The sequence below is a fragment of the Malaclemys terrapin genome, chromosome 6 (assembly GCF_027887155.1).
Source record: "Malaclemys terrapin pileata isolate rMalTer1 chromosome 6, rMalTer1.hap1, whole genome shotgun sequence".
Classification (NCBI taxonomy): domain Eukaryota; kingdom Metazoa; phylum Chordata; order Testudines; family Emydidae; genus Malaclemys; species Malaclemys terrapin.
The window spans coordinates 104,432,511-104,448,252 of record NC_071510.1 but is presented as its reverse complement, the minus strand read 5'-3'; the positions used below and the strand labels follow the sequence as shown (position 1 = coordinate 104,448,252).

Sequence of the window (15,742 nt, the reverse complement as noted above, 5' to 3'; positions counted from 1 at the left end):
AAAAAGCAGCGCATATTCAGGAACTGCAAATGGATGAACTGAGAACCACCCAACTAGCCAAGAAGTTATTCTTCAGTCAATGAAAGGTCTCAGAGTAAACTGGTGTGAGAGACAGTGTTCAAACTTTGTGACCCTTAAAAAATTTGTTTCAAGGAAACTCAGTCTGCTCAATTATTACCATTTAACCTGACTTTCTAAGTTATAGCTGTACTTTCCCTCTCATACTTTATATGGAACAAGTCACTTATAATCAAATATGAATCATGTTTTTGTGAACAGACAACAAGAATGGATGTGTACAAACGAACATAAAACACACACACCTTATCCGCTTCCTTTTTCTGAAGATACAGTTTTTTAAAAAAAGTAGCCCATGCCACTGGCAAATTTCCCAAGCATTATTTTCCCAAAACCCAAAGTAGTTGTAATGTATTTTTTCAATATCCCCATTACTGTTACTTGCATATTTGTCTAATTAGAGGTTCTCTCTCCACAATATACCAAATATTACAGCTTAGCATTTTTCTTCAGATTACTATTACAATTTCTTACACCAGTTTATGTATTGTTGGTCTTATGAATACCACATTTCATGAAGTTCGTAAGAAAAGTGTGTTTGTTACACATTTTATTTTAAATAGACATTTATGATGGTTAATAGTCAATCAGGCTATTGAAGAGCTGACATTCAGATCTTCGGAACTGTAAAATATATTGCACAAAACTAAAAAGCAAACAAATTTCCTGTTACCTGTGTAGGTGTGGTGCACTACAGCTGAGTGGCAAAGCTCTAGGCAAATGAGAAACTGCCTTTGTTTTTTCACTTTCCTTTAAAGCATCAGATCCTGCAGTTCCATTTCTAGTGCATTTATTCTCCACATATGTTTTACATATGTTATCAATGTGCAATTGGTGGAATATTAATGCCAAGGACAAAGGGTATTTCCATTCTTCTGGATATGAGGAAACAGACCAGCGCTGCATAACCCACACGTATTCAGATGAACAGCATGTAAGAGACAATGGGGCCTCATCTTGTCCTTTTATTTGGTTTAAATAGCCCTTTGATTTGTCCAGTTCCCTGCATTTGTTTATAGTCCAGCAATGTTCCTCTTTCTTATTCTCCATTCTCATTTGTTTAGGAAACATTTCTGAGATAAAACTTCTGCTTGATTTTCCATGCTGACCTTTGTTTTGATTATTGCTGTTTTTTTCAGAGAAAGATGGAGACGCAGCACACTTTTCGCTTACTTTGCATAAAAACTCCACTGTAAACTCTTGCTGCAGTTCTGACATGCAGAGATAAGCATGACCATCTAAGGATGAGATTTTTACACTGCCATTATCCATACATTCTGCTGCATCAGTAACACTGGGGCTAGGCCAATTGATTACTGAGATATCAGAGAGAAGAATCTAAAAAGAGGGAAATGAACAGAAGGTAGTAGAATCTATTTTAAGTGAATTTAGTTCTTCTGAAAGGTGACAGTGGTGAAGAGTGAATGTTCCTATTTATCTATAAAATAAGACATCTCACTTCACTTCTCAAGTGTGCCTCTACCTGTTCTAGCAGAACCATACTCAGTGCTAAAGGAGTAATTTAGTTACTATGCTCAGGCTCATTTAATCCTTGTCCTCTCTGTTGAGATTGCCAACAAGTAGGCTTGGCAGAATTTGATTTTTTTTTTTTTTAAATAATTTCAATGGCTAGAGTTAGTTAATTTTTAGCAATTTTTTTATCCATTTAAATTTTCACAATTGTGCAAAATTATAGGAAGGGAGGTCAGACAATAGTTATTTAATAACAGTAGATGCTGGGACTCAAAAAAATTAAAGCTTTTTAACCGTTAAAAACACATTTTTCAACATCACGTCAAATATACAAAGTAATTATCCTTTAATCAAAGTTCTCAAGTGGCATTTTTTTTTAAACTTTGCCTTTTGTAAATTTCAATTATGATTGATAGAAATGTTTATTTCAGTTTGTGTACAGTGAAACCAACATTTAAAAAAAAAATCTAATCCTTCCAATTTTACCAACAGGGGAGCAGCTTCGGTGATTTAGTGATGTGGATCTCTTTTGGAAAGTGTCTAGAATATATTCCCGAAGGAAATTTTAAAATATAATAATGAATTTAGACCTTTTATGGTATCACATTTCAGAGGTACCTGAAACCATACTTATTAAACCTATTTGCAAAAAAGGTGTCAAAATTTGATGTTAGATCAGTTACACCTCAACTACCTAGCTACATACAAGTACAACTTACATTCTTCAACTTGCTTCAATTTACATTCTTGTATAACTTTTTCCACTGTGCCCATCATTTTAATATTGGGTGCTTTTACCAAACCAAATACATTAAATAAAATAGTTTCCATCTTTATTTCCCGGATGGATTACTTGTTCTATTCATTCCCTCTGAAGCACCTTGCATTGGCCACTGTCGGAAGACAGGATATTGGGCTAGATCAGGGGTCGGCAACCTTTCAGGAGTGGTGTGCCAAGTCTTCATTTATTCACTCTAATTTAAGGTTTTGCATGCCAGTAATACATGTTAACATTCTTAGAAGGTCTCTTTCTATAAGTCTATAATATAGAACTAAACTATTGTTGTATGCAAAGTAAATAAGGTTATTAAAATGTTTAAGAAGCTTCATTTAAAATTAAATTAAAATGCAGAGCCCCCCGGACCCGTGGCCAGGACCTAGGCAGTGTGAGTGCCACTGAAAATCAGCCCGTGTGCCGCCTTCGGCACGCGTGCCATAGGTTGCCTACTCCTGGGCTAGATGGACCATTGGTCTGACCCAATATGGCCGTTCTTATGTTCTTCTTATGTAACTTGAAAATCAAAATTTTCTAAACCTAATTTACCAACCAAACTGCATTTTACAGAACTTAAAAAATCCCCACATACAAGGAAAGTAAAACAAAATAAATAAATAAAATAAATCACTGAATCAGACTCTCACTGAAGTTTATTTTGCAAAAATATTATCAGGTACGTAAAACTTACATTTTTCCTTTCAGAAGGTATGATACTTGAAGGTAAATACAAGGAACTACAAAACTGGTTCCGGAAATCTACTGCTCGTAGAAGTTGCTCCTGAGGAAAGGGTATGAGACATATTATCATAGAACTGGCTACGCAGTGGGAACATTTCAGTGTTGCTTTATCTCCTCTTTTTGAGAGGAAAATAGTGATTTATAATTCAGCATCATTTGTATACTGATAACCAACAATGCCATCACAATTTCTCTACAATGTAGAGGCACTGTATGAACTACCAAACGCAAAGGCACTGTATGAACTACCAATCAACATTAAGGTGTCTACATAGCCTTTCGGAATACTAAGGGCCAGATATATTGTCCATCCACAATGGGCTTCTATACATTTGAGAAGAACATGTTAGCTGACTGACAATGTTTACTTTGATTGCTAACACTGGCAGTTCATTCAGTATTTCAACTACCTTTTTTTATAAAATTTTTATGTTGTTTGCTGCTACAATGGAAGGAATAAAAATATGCCTTGGTACTACCTTCTTATCCCACCTGCTCTTCTCCTTTATTTTTGCTCTATTTGGAGATAGAATAGAAAAAGAAATTTAACTCACGTACTCGGTAGGTACTAATAACAAACTGAGTCCTTTGGCGAATCCTTTCAGCTGGCTGCAGAGGATGGGCAGAGACAGGAAGTGCCTTTTCAAAGAGGAATTCAGAGCCACAGGGAGAAAGAAGCAGTCTGGATCCATCTATATAGTGCACCTCTACAGAGTCATCCTCATAAAGAATCATAAGACTTTCAGGCTTCATTGCAGTAAAAGGAAAATGTCGAAGAGAGCCTACATTAAGGAACAACAGACTTCGGCTATAAGGGTAGTTTTCCTAATACACATGTACAAATAATGAAACAGGAACAGGTCTATAAAAAAGGATTACAGTAAATTCGTAGATCCACAGTTAACAAATCTATCACGTCATGGGGTGGTGCAGCAAGTTTTTACTTTACATAGCATGCATAGACAAAACCAACAGCATAAGCTCTACTTTATATGTATAAATACACAAATACTCACCCCGTATTAAAGTATCGTTTACAGATTCAGTATGTCCCAAGACAAATATCAACAGTTCTGGAAGAAAGTAAATATCGAAACTGCAATTAATTCTGCTGACTGTCAAGGCTGAAACGCTCCGTGTAGGACTTAGTTCAGGTGCCTTTTGTTTCACCACACTTAGCATTTGCTTATTAACAACACTTGGTACACAACATCATCAGGCCAACAGAGGAGCACTGACAATGCTTCTGAGCTACGTTGTGCCTTTTCCGCAGGCACTATACCGGGGGGAGGGGGGAGAATAACAATAACACACTTTTCTACAGGAGTCGTTTCAGCCCCAGAACTTGGGGGAGTTTCGCTGTATTATTCCCATCCCAGGGCCACACAGAGTCAAGGGCAGCTCCCCCAGGCCAGCCACAACCCTGCCCCCCGTCCCAGGCGCACGCCGCTGCGCATAAGGGCGCCGAGCAGGGCGGAGGGCCGGGCGCTGCCTCAGGCCGTGCAGCCGGAGCAGAGCGGGAAGCGCCGCGCCTCGGGGTTCCAGTGAGCCTGGCTCAGCGGCTCCCGCTCGAACGGCGGCGGATCCGGCGGGCTGGAGTTGGGGCCCAATGAGACGAGGAGGGGGCGGGGTGTCGTGTAGCGGGCGGGGCTATCGGAAGTGGGCGGGGCTTGCCCACCCCGCTGGATGGCGAGGTTCTCGCGCGCGACCGCTGCGCGTGGAGGCTGTCCCGGGCCTGCCTGCGTGGTGCCGCTGGCTCGCTCTGCGGCTGGGCGCGCGCGCAGGGAGAAGGCCGGCGAGCAAGCCGTGGCAGACCGCCCTCCCGTTGTGACCTGTTCAGCCTAGGGTTACCATATTTCTACAAGCAAAAAAGAGGACACTGGGGGGGGAGGAGCCCCGCTCTAGCCCCGCCCCCATCCACTCCCTCCCACTTCCCACCCCGCTTGCCCCCCTCAGAACCCCCAACCCCCCCCCCGCTCCTTGTCCCCTGACTGCCCCCTCCTGGGACTCCTGCCACTAACTGCCCCCTAGGACCCCACCGCTTATCTAAGCCCCCCTGCTTCTTGTCCCCTGACTGCCCCCTCCTGAGAATGCCCTACGACTCTACCTGTCCCCTGACTGCCCCGACCCTTATCCACACTCCCACCCCATATTCACATCCCTGCCCCCAGACAGACCCCCGGGGACTCCCATGCCCTATCCAACTGCTCCCTGCCCCCGACAGGACCCCCAGAACTCCTGACCCATCCAACCCCCTCTGCTACCTGCCTGCCTCGACCCCTCTCCACATCCCTGCCCCCTGACAGCCCCCCCAGAACCCCAGACCCATCTAACCCCCCCTGCTCCCTGTCCCTGACTTTCCCAACCCCTCTCCACACCCCTGCCCCCCTGACAGCCCCCCCCAGACCCATCTAACGCCCCCCGCTCCCTGTCCCTGACTGTCCCAACCCCTCTCCACACCCTTGCGCCCCTGACAGCCCCCCCCCCAAACTCCCGATCCATCCAACCCCCCCTCCCTGTCCCCTGACCAGGGCCAGCTTTAAAGAGCCCAGGAATCGGGCTGCGCTCCGGACAGGGTTGTGGGGCTTGGGGCCGGGCCAGAGGTGCTCGGCTGGCGCTGCTGGGGCCCGAGCCGGGCCGGGTCCGGGCCAGGGGTGCTGGGGCCCGAGCTGGGCCGGAGCCGCTGGGGCAGCTGGGTGCCGCTCGGCTAGGGCCGCGCCTCCCCAGCGCTCTCCTCCTTGCGCGCCCCCCCCGCCCCAGTTTACCTGCTGCTGCCTCCCGCTTGCCCCTGCTTCTTTTCAGACTTCCCGGGAAGCTCTGATTGGCGGGAAACGGGAGGGGGAGGAGCAGGGGGCGGAGCGTTCAGGGGAGGGGAGGAGGGGGAAGACAGCTGCGGGCCGGACGGCATGGTAAGGCTGCAGGGGATGGGGGGGGAGCTGAGAAAGGGCTTTGGCTGCCCAGTGGCGCTTGGCTGCTGCTTTTCTATCTATAAATAGCCGACCGGGGGGAAATCCCGGACATTTTTAGATTTTTAAAAATCCCCCCCGGACGGCTATTTATAGACCGAAAAGCCGGACATGTCCGGTGAAATCTGGACATATGGTAGCCCTAGTTCAGCCGCTGGGGCGTTCCCATCCCTTTGCCTGGGGGGGTCATTTCATTTTGCACTTACTAGTGTTTGCCGCTTGCTCGCTCTCCTTGTCTTCCTCTGAGGTGTCGCTACAGGCGTGGCCATCGCTGCTTGAAATAGGGGTGCAGAGCGTAATGCTGCACCCCCTGGCTTGAAGTGATTTCAGTTATATACAGGGTAGGATGACCCCACAGCAAGTGTGAAAAATTGGGATGGGGTGGGGAGTAATAGGAGCCTATATATGAAAAATCAGGACTGTCCCTATAAAATAAGGACCTCTGGTTACCCTAATACAAGGTTACCATTTGATTCAATGGCTCTCAGTATCCCAACTGTCAAAATTGTTCTAGCACACTGGGGAAGGCTCTGGAAAGCAGGATTGGGTAGGTTCTTAGGGCCAGGGCCCGCTCTGGCTTTTTGGCCGCCCCAAGCAAAAAAACCAAAAACGGGGCGTCAGAATAGCAAAGCAAAAAAAAACCACACCTGCAGCGCGGCCGGAGCACGGATGCAGGGGGACCGGCTGGGGAGGGGCCAGGAGCGGGCGGGAGAGAGAGAGAAGGGGGCGGCCAGGGCTACAGCAGGGGCGCTGCCATGCGGCCCCTCCCGCTGCGCCGCCTCCTGACGCCTGCCGCGAGGGCTCCGCTCCGGTCAGTGGGAAGGGAAGGAAGAGGACTGCCCTGCAGGGTGCTCTGGTTCTCTGCGCTGCCGCCCCCTACAGGGCGGCCAGAGCAGAACAAAAAAAAAAGCAGCCGTGCCGCCCTAGGATTGGGCAGAATGCCGCCTTGAACAATCTGCCGCCTCAAGCACCAGCTGGTGCTTGGAGCCAGCCCTGCTTAGGGCTGAGCTGAGCAGCGCGAGAGCAGAGAGCTGCCATGCTTGGTGCATGGGGCTGAGGCCTGGCACTGCAGCCTCCTGCAGGAACTGTCTGTAGCTGAATGTGTGAGGGAGCACAACAGGAGCAGGGAATGGAACATGGTTGCAGTGGAAATGCATCCGTTCTAGGTTCCTACACCTCTGCTCATACTACCTCTCTTATACTATCACACCCCTGGTCAACAGTGGACACCCCAGGAGGAACTTTACTCATGTAAGAAAAGACTGATCTTGAAGACATCAGCATGTGACATGTCTGTATATGATGATACTGGACCTAGTCCACCCATTGATAGAAATTATACTATTCCTAAAACTAGCTTTCAGGGTCTGGCTGTTTTACATATATGGGATGGATATGGGTTACTGTGAAATAATCAAAATAGTTGTAAAGAGTGCAGAATAGTAGAAGCTGTTACTGCAGAAATGTCAAAAGAGAAAGAACTGAAATGGTAGGCTTTCAACACTGCCTCACCTATGCAAAGTGCATAAGAACGGCCATACCGGGTCAGACCAAAGGTCCATCTAGCCCAGTATCCTGTCTACCGACAGTGGCCAATGCCAGATGCCCCAGAGGGAGTGGACCTAACAGGCAATGATCAAGTGATCTCTCTCCTGCCATCCATCTCCATCCTCTGACAGACAGAGGCTAGGGACACCATTCCTTACCCATCCTGGCTAATAGCCATTAATGGACTTAACCACCATGAATTTATCCAGTTCTCTTTTAAACGCTGTTATAGTCAAGTATATTCTCCACAATTGTGCTAACTCTCCATTTCTGAAATGAAAGAAATTACTGGGGATACATGAACTGAACCAGAGTTTACAAATCAACTTTTCAGTAATGGATGTGACATCAATGGATTATTCCAATATTCAGTGTATTTCTTACAGCCCCAGCTCCTGAAAGCATGTGACTATATACTTTCATTTTTTTATAAAATATTAATCTTCTATCCCTCATGCTTGCATAGGAAAGCCTGAACACATGATCTGAGTGTAAAAAGGTGTTAAACAGAATATAAGTAAAAAGAACTATATATATATATATATATATTTAAAAATCGTATTTTTTAAAGCATATTTATATTTGGGGCAGCCTGCTTTTTGAGTACTCCTGGTTGTCAATATTGCACTGATCAACATGTTCTCTAGGTGTCTGCTAGGGATGGGATGATACTAAACATCACGATCGCTGCAGTAGGAGTTGCAGAACCATCCTTTAGTCTAAGCCCATAAGGGACCATTGTGATCATCTAATCTGTCCTGTGTAGCACAGGCTCTAGAACTTTCCCAAAATATTTTCTAGAGCATATTTAAAAAAAAAAATCCAATCTTGATTTTAAAATTGTCCTTGATATAGAATCCACCACCACCTTTGATAAATCGCTCCAATGGTTAACTACTCTCACCATTAATTTTTTTTTACCTTATTTCCAATTTAATTTCTCTAGTTTCAACTTCCAGGATCAGGATATCTTTTTCTGCTAGATTTAAGAGCCCACTATTAAATATTGGTTCCCCATGCAGGTACTTATAGATTGTAATCAAGTCTCTACTTAACCTTCGCTGTTAAAATAAGTAGATTGAGCTTGAATCGGTCACTATAAGACTTATCTAATCCTTTAATCATTCTTGTGGCTCTTCTCTTAACCCTCTCCAGTTTATCAATATCTTTCTTGAATTTATCTCTATTTCAATGGTTTAAGGTGGCAGCTGAGTGATATATCACAGAGGTTGCTAAGGCTGGGAGGGGGAAACCTTAGTTTCTGGATCCGCTACAGACCAGCAAATAGGGTGAGTTATTTTTTAAGCACCTGTCTAATATATAGAAAGCAAAATTGTGCCATTATGGGCAAAACTTCAATTTGGGAGACATATACAAGAGGTTTCATGTAGCCAGTAGTAAAATATTCTTAGTTTCTATATATATATATATATATAGGGACTAATGATCATGACCTGATTATACAGAATCTGATCAAACAGAAGAAAGTCCCAACCAGTAACATATATACCCTGATGCTTCAAAAAGCTAATTTTCCCTAGCTTTGAGAAATTATGAGTCAAATTGACTGGAATAAAAATTTAGACAGAAAAACTGTGAATGAAAATTGGGAGTTCTTAAAGAAGAGTTTATGAGATGGCCAAAAACCTACAATTCCATAATCAAGGACAACTCTGGCTAAAAGCCCATGCTGGTTCAGAAGGCAGCAATTAGAAACAAAAAAGCAATACTGTATATTACAAATGGAAAACAGGAGAATAGAATTAGAATGCAATCAATATAAAAATTGGAAATTATGACATAAAAATGACAGGGGAAGCTAAAGACATCAGGGGGAAAATGTCTGGCAGAGCTAAGCACAATAAAGTAGTGTAAGTACATTAGGAACAAACAAACAACAAAAACAACCCCAACCAAACAAAAACAAATTGTATATGTCCCTTACTAAGTGGAGATGGTAAAATTTTTAATAATGATGCTGAAAAGGTAAAAGTTCAATATGTTTTTATTAGGACTATTGATTAATCGCAGTTAACTCACGTGATTAACTCAAAAATATTAATCACACTGTTAAACAATAGAATACCAATTGAAATGTATTAAATATTTTGGATGTTTTTCTACATTTTCAAATATATTGATTTATATTACAACACAGAATGCAAAGTGTACAGAGCTCATGTGATATTTTTTATTACAAATATTTGCACTTTAAAAATGATACACAGAAGAAATAATATTTTTTCCAATTCACTTCATACAAGTACTGTGGTACAATCTCTTTATCATGAAAGTGTAACTTACAACTATAGATATTTTTGTTACATAATTGCACTCAAAAACAAAACAACGTAAAACTTTATAGCCTACAAGTCCACTCAGTCCTACTTCTTGTTCATCCATTTGCTAAGACAAAAGTTCGTTTACATTTACGGGAGATACTGCTGCCTGCTTCTTATTTACAATATCAGTTGAAAGTGAGAACAGGCAATTGCATGGCACTTTTGTAGCTGGCATTGCAAGGTATTTATGTGCCAGATACACCTCTACCCCGATATAACGCGACCCGATATAACATGAATTCGGATATAACACGGTAAAGCAGCGTTCCGGGGGCGGGGCTGCGCACTCCGGCAGATCAAAGCAAGTTTGATATAATGTGGTTTCACCTATAATGTGGTAAGATTTTTTTGGCTCCCGAGGACAGCATTATATTGGAGTAGAGGTGTATGCTAAACATTCGCATGCCCCTTCATGCTTCGGCCACCATTTCAGAGGACATGCTTCCATGCTGATGATGCTTGTTAAAAAATAATGTGTTCATTAAATTTGTGACTGAACTCCTTGGGGGAGAATTGTATGTTCCCAGCTCTGTTTTACCCGTATTCTGCCATATTTCATGTTATAGCAGTCTCGGATGATGAGCCAGCACATGTTCGTTTTAAGAACACTTTCACCTCAGATTTGACAAAACGCAAAATGGGTACCAATGTGAGATTTCTAAAAATAGCTACAGCATTCGACCTAAGGTTTAAGAATCTGAAGTGCCATCCAAAATCTAAGGGATGAGATGTGGAGCATGCTTTCAGAAGTCTTAAAAGAGCAACACTTCGATGGGGAATCTACAGAACCCAACCCACCAAAAAAGAAAATCAACCTTCTGCTGGTAGCATCTGACTCAGATGATGAAAATGAACATGCGTTGTCCGCTCTGCTTTGAATAGTTATTGAGCAGAACCTGTCATCAGCATGGACGCATATCCTCTGGAATGGTGGTTGAATCATCGAGGGACATATGAATCTTTAGCGGATCTGACATATAAATATCTTGTGATGCCGGCTACAACAGTGCCATGCAAACACCTGTTCTCACTTTCATGTGACATTGTAAACAAGAAGCAGGCAGCATTATGTCCTGCAAATTGTACCCAAACTTGTTTGTCTGACCAATTGGCTGAAGTAGGACTGAGAGGACTTGTAGGTTTTACATTGTTTTATTTTTGAATGCTGTTATTGTTTGTACATAATTTGTAAGTTCAACTTTCATGACAAAGAGATTGCACTACAGTACTTGTATTAGGTGAAGTGAAAAATACTATTTTATTTTTTACAGTGCAAATATTTGTAATTAAAAATAAAGTGAGCACTATACACTTTGTATTCTGTGTTGTAATTGAAATCAATACATTTGAAAATGTAGAAAACATCCAAAAATATAAATAAATAGTATACTATTGTTGTTTAACAGTATAATTAATCGCTATTAATTTTTTTAATCACTTGACAGCCCTAGTTTTTATGTTCTGTATTTTAAAGGATGTAGGATGATGACCTTGTAGCATATGAAGATGACGTACTTTCTAGTTCATTAGTAGCTGACAAGGATGTTATCTACCAGAGATAAATATTTTTAAAGCAGAAGGCCCAGATAACTTGTACCCAAGAGTCCTAAAAGAGATGGCTGAGAAGAGCTCTGGACCACTTAATGTTATTTTTAATAAATCTTGGAATACCAGGGAAATTCCAGAAGACTGTAAGCATGCTAATATTGTGCCAATATTCTACAAAGATAAAGTGGGATGACTTGAGTACCTATAAACTGGCTAGCCTGACATCAATCTTGGGCAAAATAATGGAAAAGCTGAAAAGAGATTCAACTGCTAGAGAAGTAAAGGTCAGGAATATAACTAATGCCTTTCAACCTGGAAAGCAGGTCTTGTCAAACAAACCCATTTTCATTAGTTAATGAGATTAAAAGTTTGGTTGACAAAGGTAACTGCAGAGATGTAATGTACACCTCTACCCCGATATAACGCGACCGGATATAACACGGGTTCGCATACAATGCGGTAAAGCTCTGACACGCTGCTCTGAGCAGCGTGTTAAGGGGGCCGGGCCAGGGCCGAGGGGTTGGATAAAGGGCAGAGGGTCTCGGGGGCAGTCAGGGGATCCCCCTCCAGGATCTAGGAGGCAGGAGCCGTGGGGGGCAATTTTGGGGGGCAATTTTGGGGGCCCCTGCAGTCCCAGAGTGGCCTGGGGATTTAGCAGGGGGCCGGGAGCAGCCCGCTCTGCTTCCCTCGCCCCGGCCCCAGCTGTGTCACTTGGGGGAGGGGACTTGGGGGAAGGGATCCCCCACACACACACACTCACTGGCAGCAGCAGAAGCAGAGCAGCCCTGCTCCACTCCGCCAGCTCCCAGCTGCGGTGGGAAGCGGAGTGCTGCAGGTGAGTGTGGGACCTTTCCCCAACCCCTCTCCCCCCCCCCGAAGTGACACGGCTGGGGCAAGGAAAGCGGAGTGGGCTGGGGCCACGTTGCTCCGCTTCCCGTCGCCGGTGAGTGCAGAGGGCGTCCTTTCCCCAACCTCCCTGCACTCACCGACAGCGGGAAGTGGAGCAGCCCGGCCCCAGCCTGCTCTACTCCGCCAGCTCCCAGCTGTGGTAGGAAGCGGAGTGCAGCAGGTGAGTACGGGGGGCATCCTTTCCCCAACCTCCCCGCACTCACCGGCGGCAGGAAGCGGAGCGCCATGGCTGGGAGGTGGTGGAATGGAGCAGGCTGGGGCCACGTTGCTCCGCTTCCTGCCGCTGCTGGTGAGTGCCTGTCAGGGGACAGGAGGTGTGGAGTTGGGTCCTGGGGGTGATTAGGGACAGGGGTCTCTGGAGGGGGCGGTCAGGGAAGAAGGGGGCCAAAGCAAGTTCAATATAACACGGTCTCACCTATAACGCAGTGAGATTTTTCATCTCCCGAGGACCGCGTTATATCGGGGTAGGGGTGTACTTAAGACATTTGCAAAGCATTTGACTTAGTACCATACAACATTCTGATAAAAAAAATTAGCTCTATACAATATCGATAAAGCACATGTTAAAAAGATTAAGAATTGGGTAACAGCTCAAAAAAAAAAAAAAAAAGGGTATAGCTTGATAAGACTGAGAAAGGATGGTGCTAAGGAAGTGGTTCAGGAGGTAATCAAAATCCAATAGCGTTTCCCCACACACTTTTTCAATCTGGGACTTTTCTACACAAAAATATGCATCTGACTAAATAATCGATCTGGTTGGAAGTTTTCTGATGAACATAATTTAGACACCACCAATTTGGTGTAGCAAAATGTTTCTCTGAATCTATTACAGAGTAACAAACCTTCTGCCAAAACACTATCAGCATTTCAGGATCCACAGCTCCAGTTAGGAAGCCCTTCAAGCCCTGACTAGAGTCAGGACTGAAAGGTCCCTGCATTGCAACAGCAGCCCTGGAAACCACGCTGGAGCCGGGTCTCTGGGCTGTTAGGCTCCCTGCCCTGAAGTCTACCAGTCCTCTGAGGGAACCTATTCAGTGACAAGCAGCTATGAAATTGACAAGAGTGTCCATTTCATATTTTGTTTTAGGATAACCATATTTTGGTATTTCTAAGACAAAATTTTCAGTTATCTCCAGTTCACCATGACATTTTTGCAAATTTTCTTTCATTCTACATTGGAAAGAAAGATTCATAAATACTGAAATCCCCTGCAAATTGAAATACCTGAATTTAAGCCAGTTCTATAAATTAGTTTTATTTCACACCAGGTGCTATTTTGCAGCAGTCTATGTGTGGACACAAATTTGGATTATTAATCTTTGTAGGATTTTTGTTCTCTCTAAAATACCAGGAATATTTGTTTTAAAGGAAGGATGGTTCTATGCTTATGACATTGGACTAGGACTCAGAAACAGAGTTCTTATCCAGAGTGTGCTGTAAACTGTGTCACTTTATCATTATCCCCACTTTACAGATAAATAGTGCTCTACTGATTGAATTTACTGTAAGAACAATCTGTTGTTGAGTTGGTGGCTATGGAGCAATTGTGACATTGTGGTCAACTTGGTGAAGAATTTTACAATATGTTTGAGATGAGATGGGAGGAAGGAACAAATCCAACAATATGTTAAGTGTAAGTACTGCAGTAGCAAGGATTATTGCAGCCAAAGCTGCAGTATGGTCTTGGGTGGGAAGGAAAGCTTTCTACCCCTTATATAGTGGAAAGAGCCAAAAAGATAAACTTAGTGTGTGGGACTGCATTTGACCCAGAGAGAAGAAATGCTGGAAAGTTGAACCATCATAAATAGGATAAGCAGTGGCGGTGGGGGCTTAGTGATGTTATCAGCAGAAGAGTGCAGGCAGTGTCCCAGTGAACAGGACAGGGCACCATTAGATTAAAATACCCTTTACAGATCTAAGTCAAGTCTCCCAATTTGACTGCGAGTCTCTTGATTTTTCGCACCACCTGTTGGACTCCTGAGCAGCTGCTTCATTCTTTCAATTAGGAAATCTGCGGACCGCAAGGAGAGGCACATTAGGCAGTCTCTCTATAATTGGCTTCTTCCAAGTAGGGTCTCTATGGATAGAGCACTGGAGGATTAGCCATATAAATACCAACATAGGAAGGCTCTACCAATAGGTATCTAGATCACAGCCACCAAGCTGCTGCAGCTATACACACATGAAAGAAATGTGACATAGAAGAGCCAAACCAGGAGAATAAACATTTGATTGTGGAAGCTAGAGAACGAGAGAGAAAAAGTCATGCACATATACAGACCCTGAGGAATGGGGAGGAGAGCCAGAAAACAGAGCCCATGTCAGGTGCTCAAAACTCTTGACCAGCAGCTCTTGAGAAACAGTGACTGTGGCTGGGGTGGCTTTCTCGAGCCAACTCTTCAGTGGCAGTGGCAGCAACAGATTCTTCTCCTACTGTACAGTCACATGCTGGAAGAGCAACCAGGGACCAAGAAAACATTGCTGTTGCTGGATAAAACAGCAGCATAGTGAAGAATGTGGTATAAAACTTACATAGAACCAGGCAGCTCAAGATAAAGGTCCTTCCTTCACCACTCATTGTGGTCCTAAAGAAACAGTCTTCCAAGCAACTCTATTGTATAGCTTCCTCCAACCCCTGAATAAAATAGGTAGGTTTTGAATTCTCCACCAAAATTAATTGATGGGGCTCTGCTACCCCTTGTTCTCACAGAGAAGCCTGCTTAGGCAGTCCATCTTTAGTTGGGAATAACACAGTGAAGGCAGGAAACTGTTCAGCCTGGAAATACCCTGGTCAGAAGGGAGAGAGACACAGGTCTCCATCCAAGAGAGGCAACAGCCAGGGAAACTAAAAGCCTGAGAGTGGCTACTCTTGCTGGACCATTAAGGGGAAAATACAGGTGCAATTTGCCCCAAACTGAGACCCTCATAAAGGCCTGATTAAAAAAAATAATTGGGGAAGAGGTGTTAAAACAAGTTGGGTTTGGATGAAATGTTCTTTTCAAGAAAACTGCTTTGATGGATCTAGTTATATTATTTCTATGGTGATGTACTTGTACCTGAAAATGTGCAGAATAGATGTGTAAGGGAAATTTAATTTACTCTTACCTGCAAATTCCAGATTGTGTATGGACATTTTTAAATGTGAATATTGTACTTATATATATGTATTGTCCTTTTATGAATTTGCTTTTCAAATCTGTATTACAGAAAAAAATTCTCAATGCAGTTGTGTAATCAAAAAATGTTAATCTGCTGCCTTCTTGCAAGTATAATTTGATAAATGCTTAAATATGAGATATTAAGTTGATTCAGTATTAGGCACGGAGTACATAGATACTGTTAAAATAAGCTGGGGAAACAAA

The 15,742-nt window shown here is 43.6% G+C and overlaps 1 protein-coding gene across 4 annotated transcripts in view; it reads right to left on the bottom strand.

The window, feature by feature from the left end:
• Window positions 1-4,764, bottom strand: part of C6H5orf34 (chromosome 6 C5orf34 homolog) — a 28,743-nt gene extending 23,979 nt beyond the window's left edge. For 2 of the 4 annotated variants that reach the window (XM_054032482.1, XM_054032483.1), the window contains exons 1-4: window positions 4,084-4,671; window positions 3,626-3,849; window positions 3,018-3,107; window positions 752-1,416 (exon numbers count right to left, since the gene is read on the bottom strand). In XM_054032482.1, coding sequence (XP_053888457.1) covers window positions 752-1,416; window positions 3,018-3,107; window positions 3,626-3,849; window positions 4,084-4,249 — 1,145 coding nt within the window. In that variant the 5' untranslated portion in view covers window positions 4,250-4,671. Of the gene's footprint in view, window positions 1-751; window positions 1,417-3,017; window positions 3,108-3,625; window positions 3,850-4,083; window positions 4,672-4,745 lie in introns of those variants that run through there. The other 2 variants (XM_054032485.1, XM_054032484.1) reach the window with 2 other exon arrangements.
• Window positions 4,765-15,742: the final 10,978 nt, after the last annotated feature.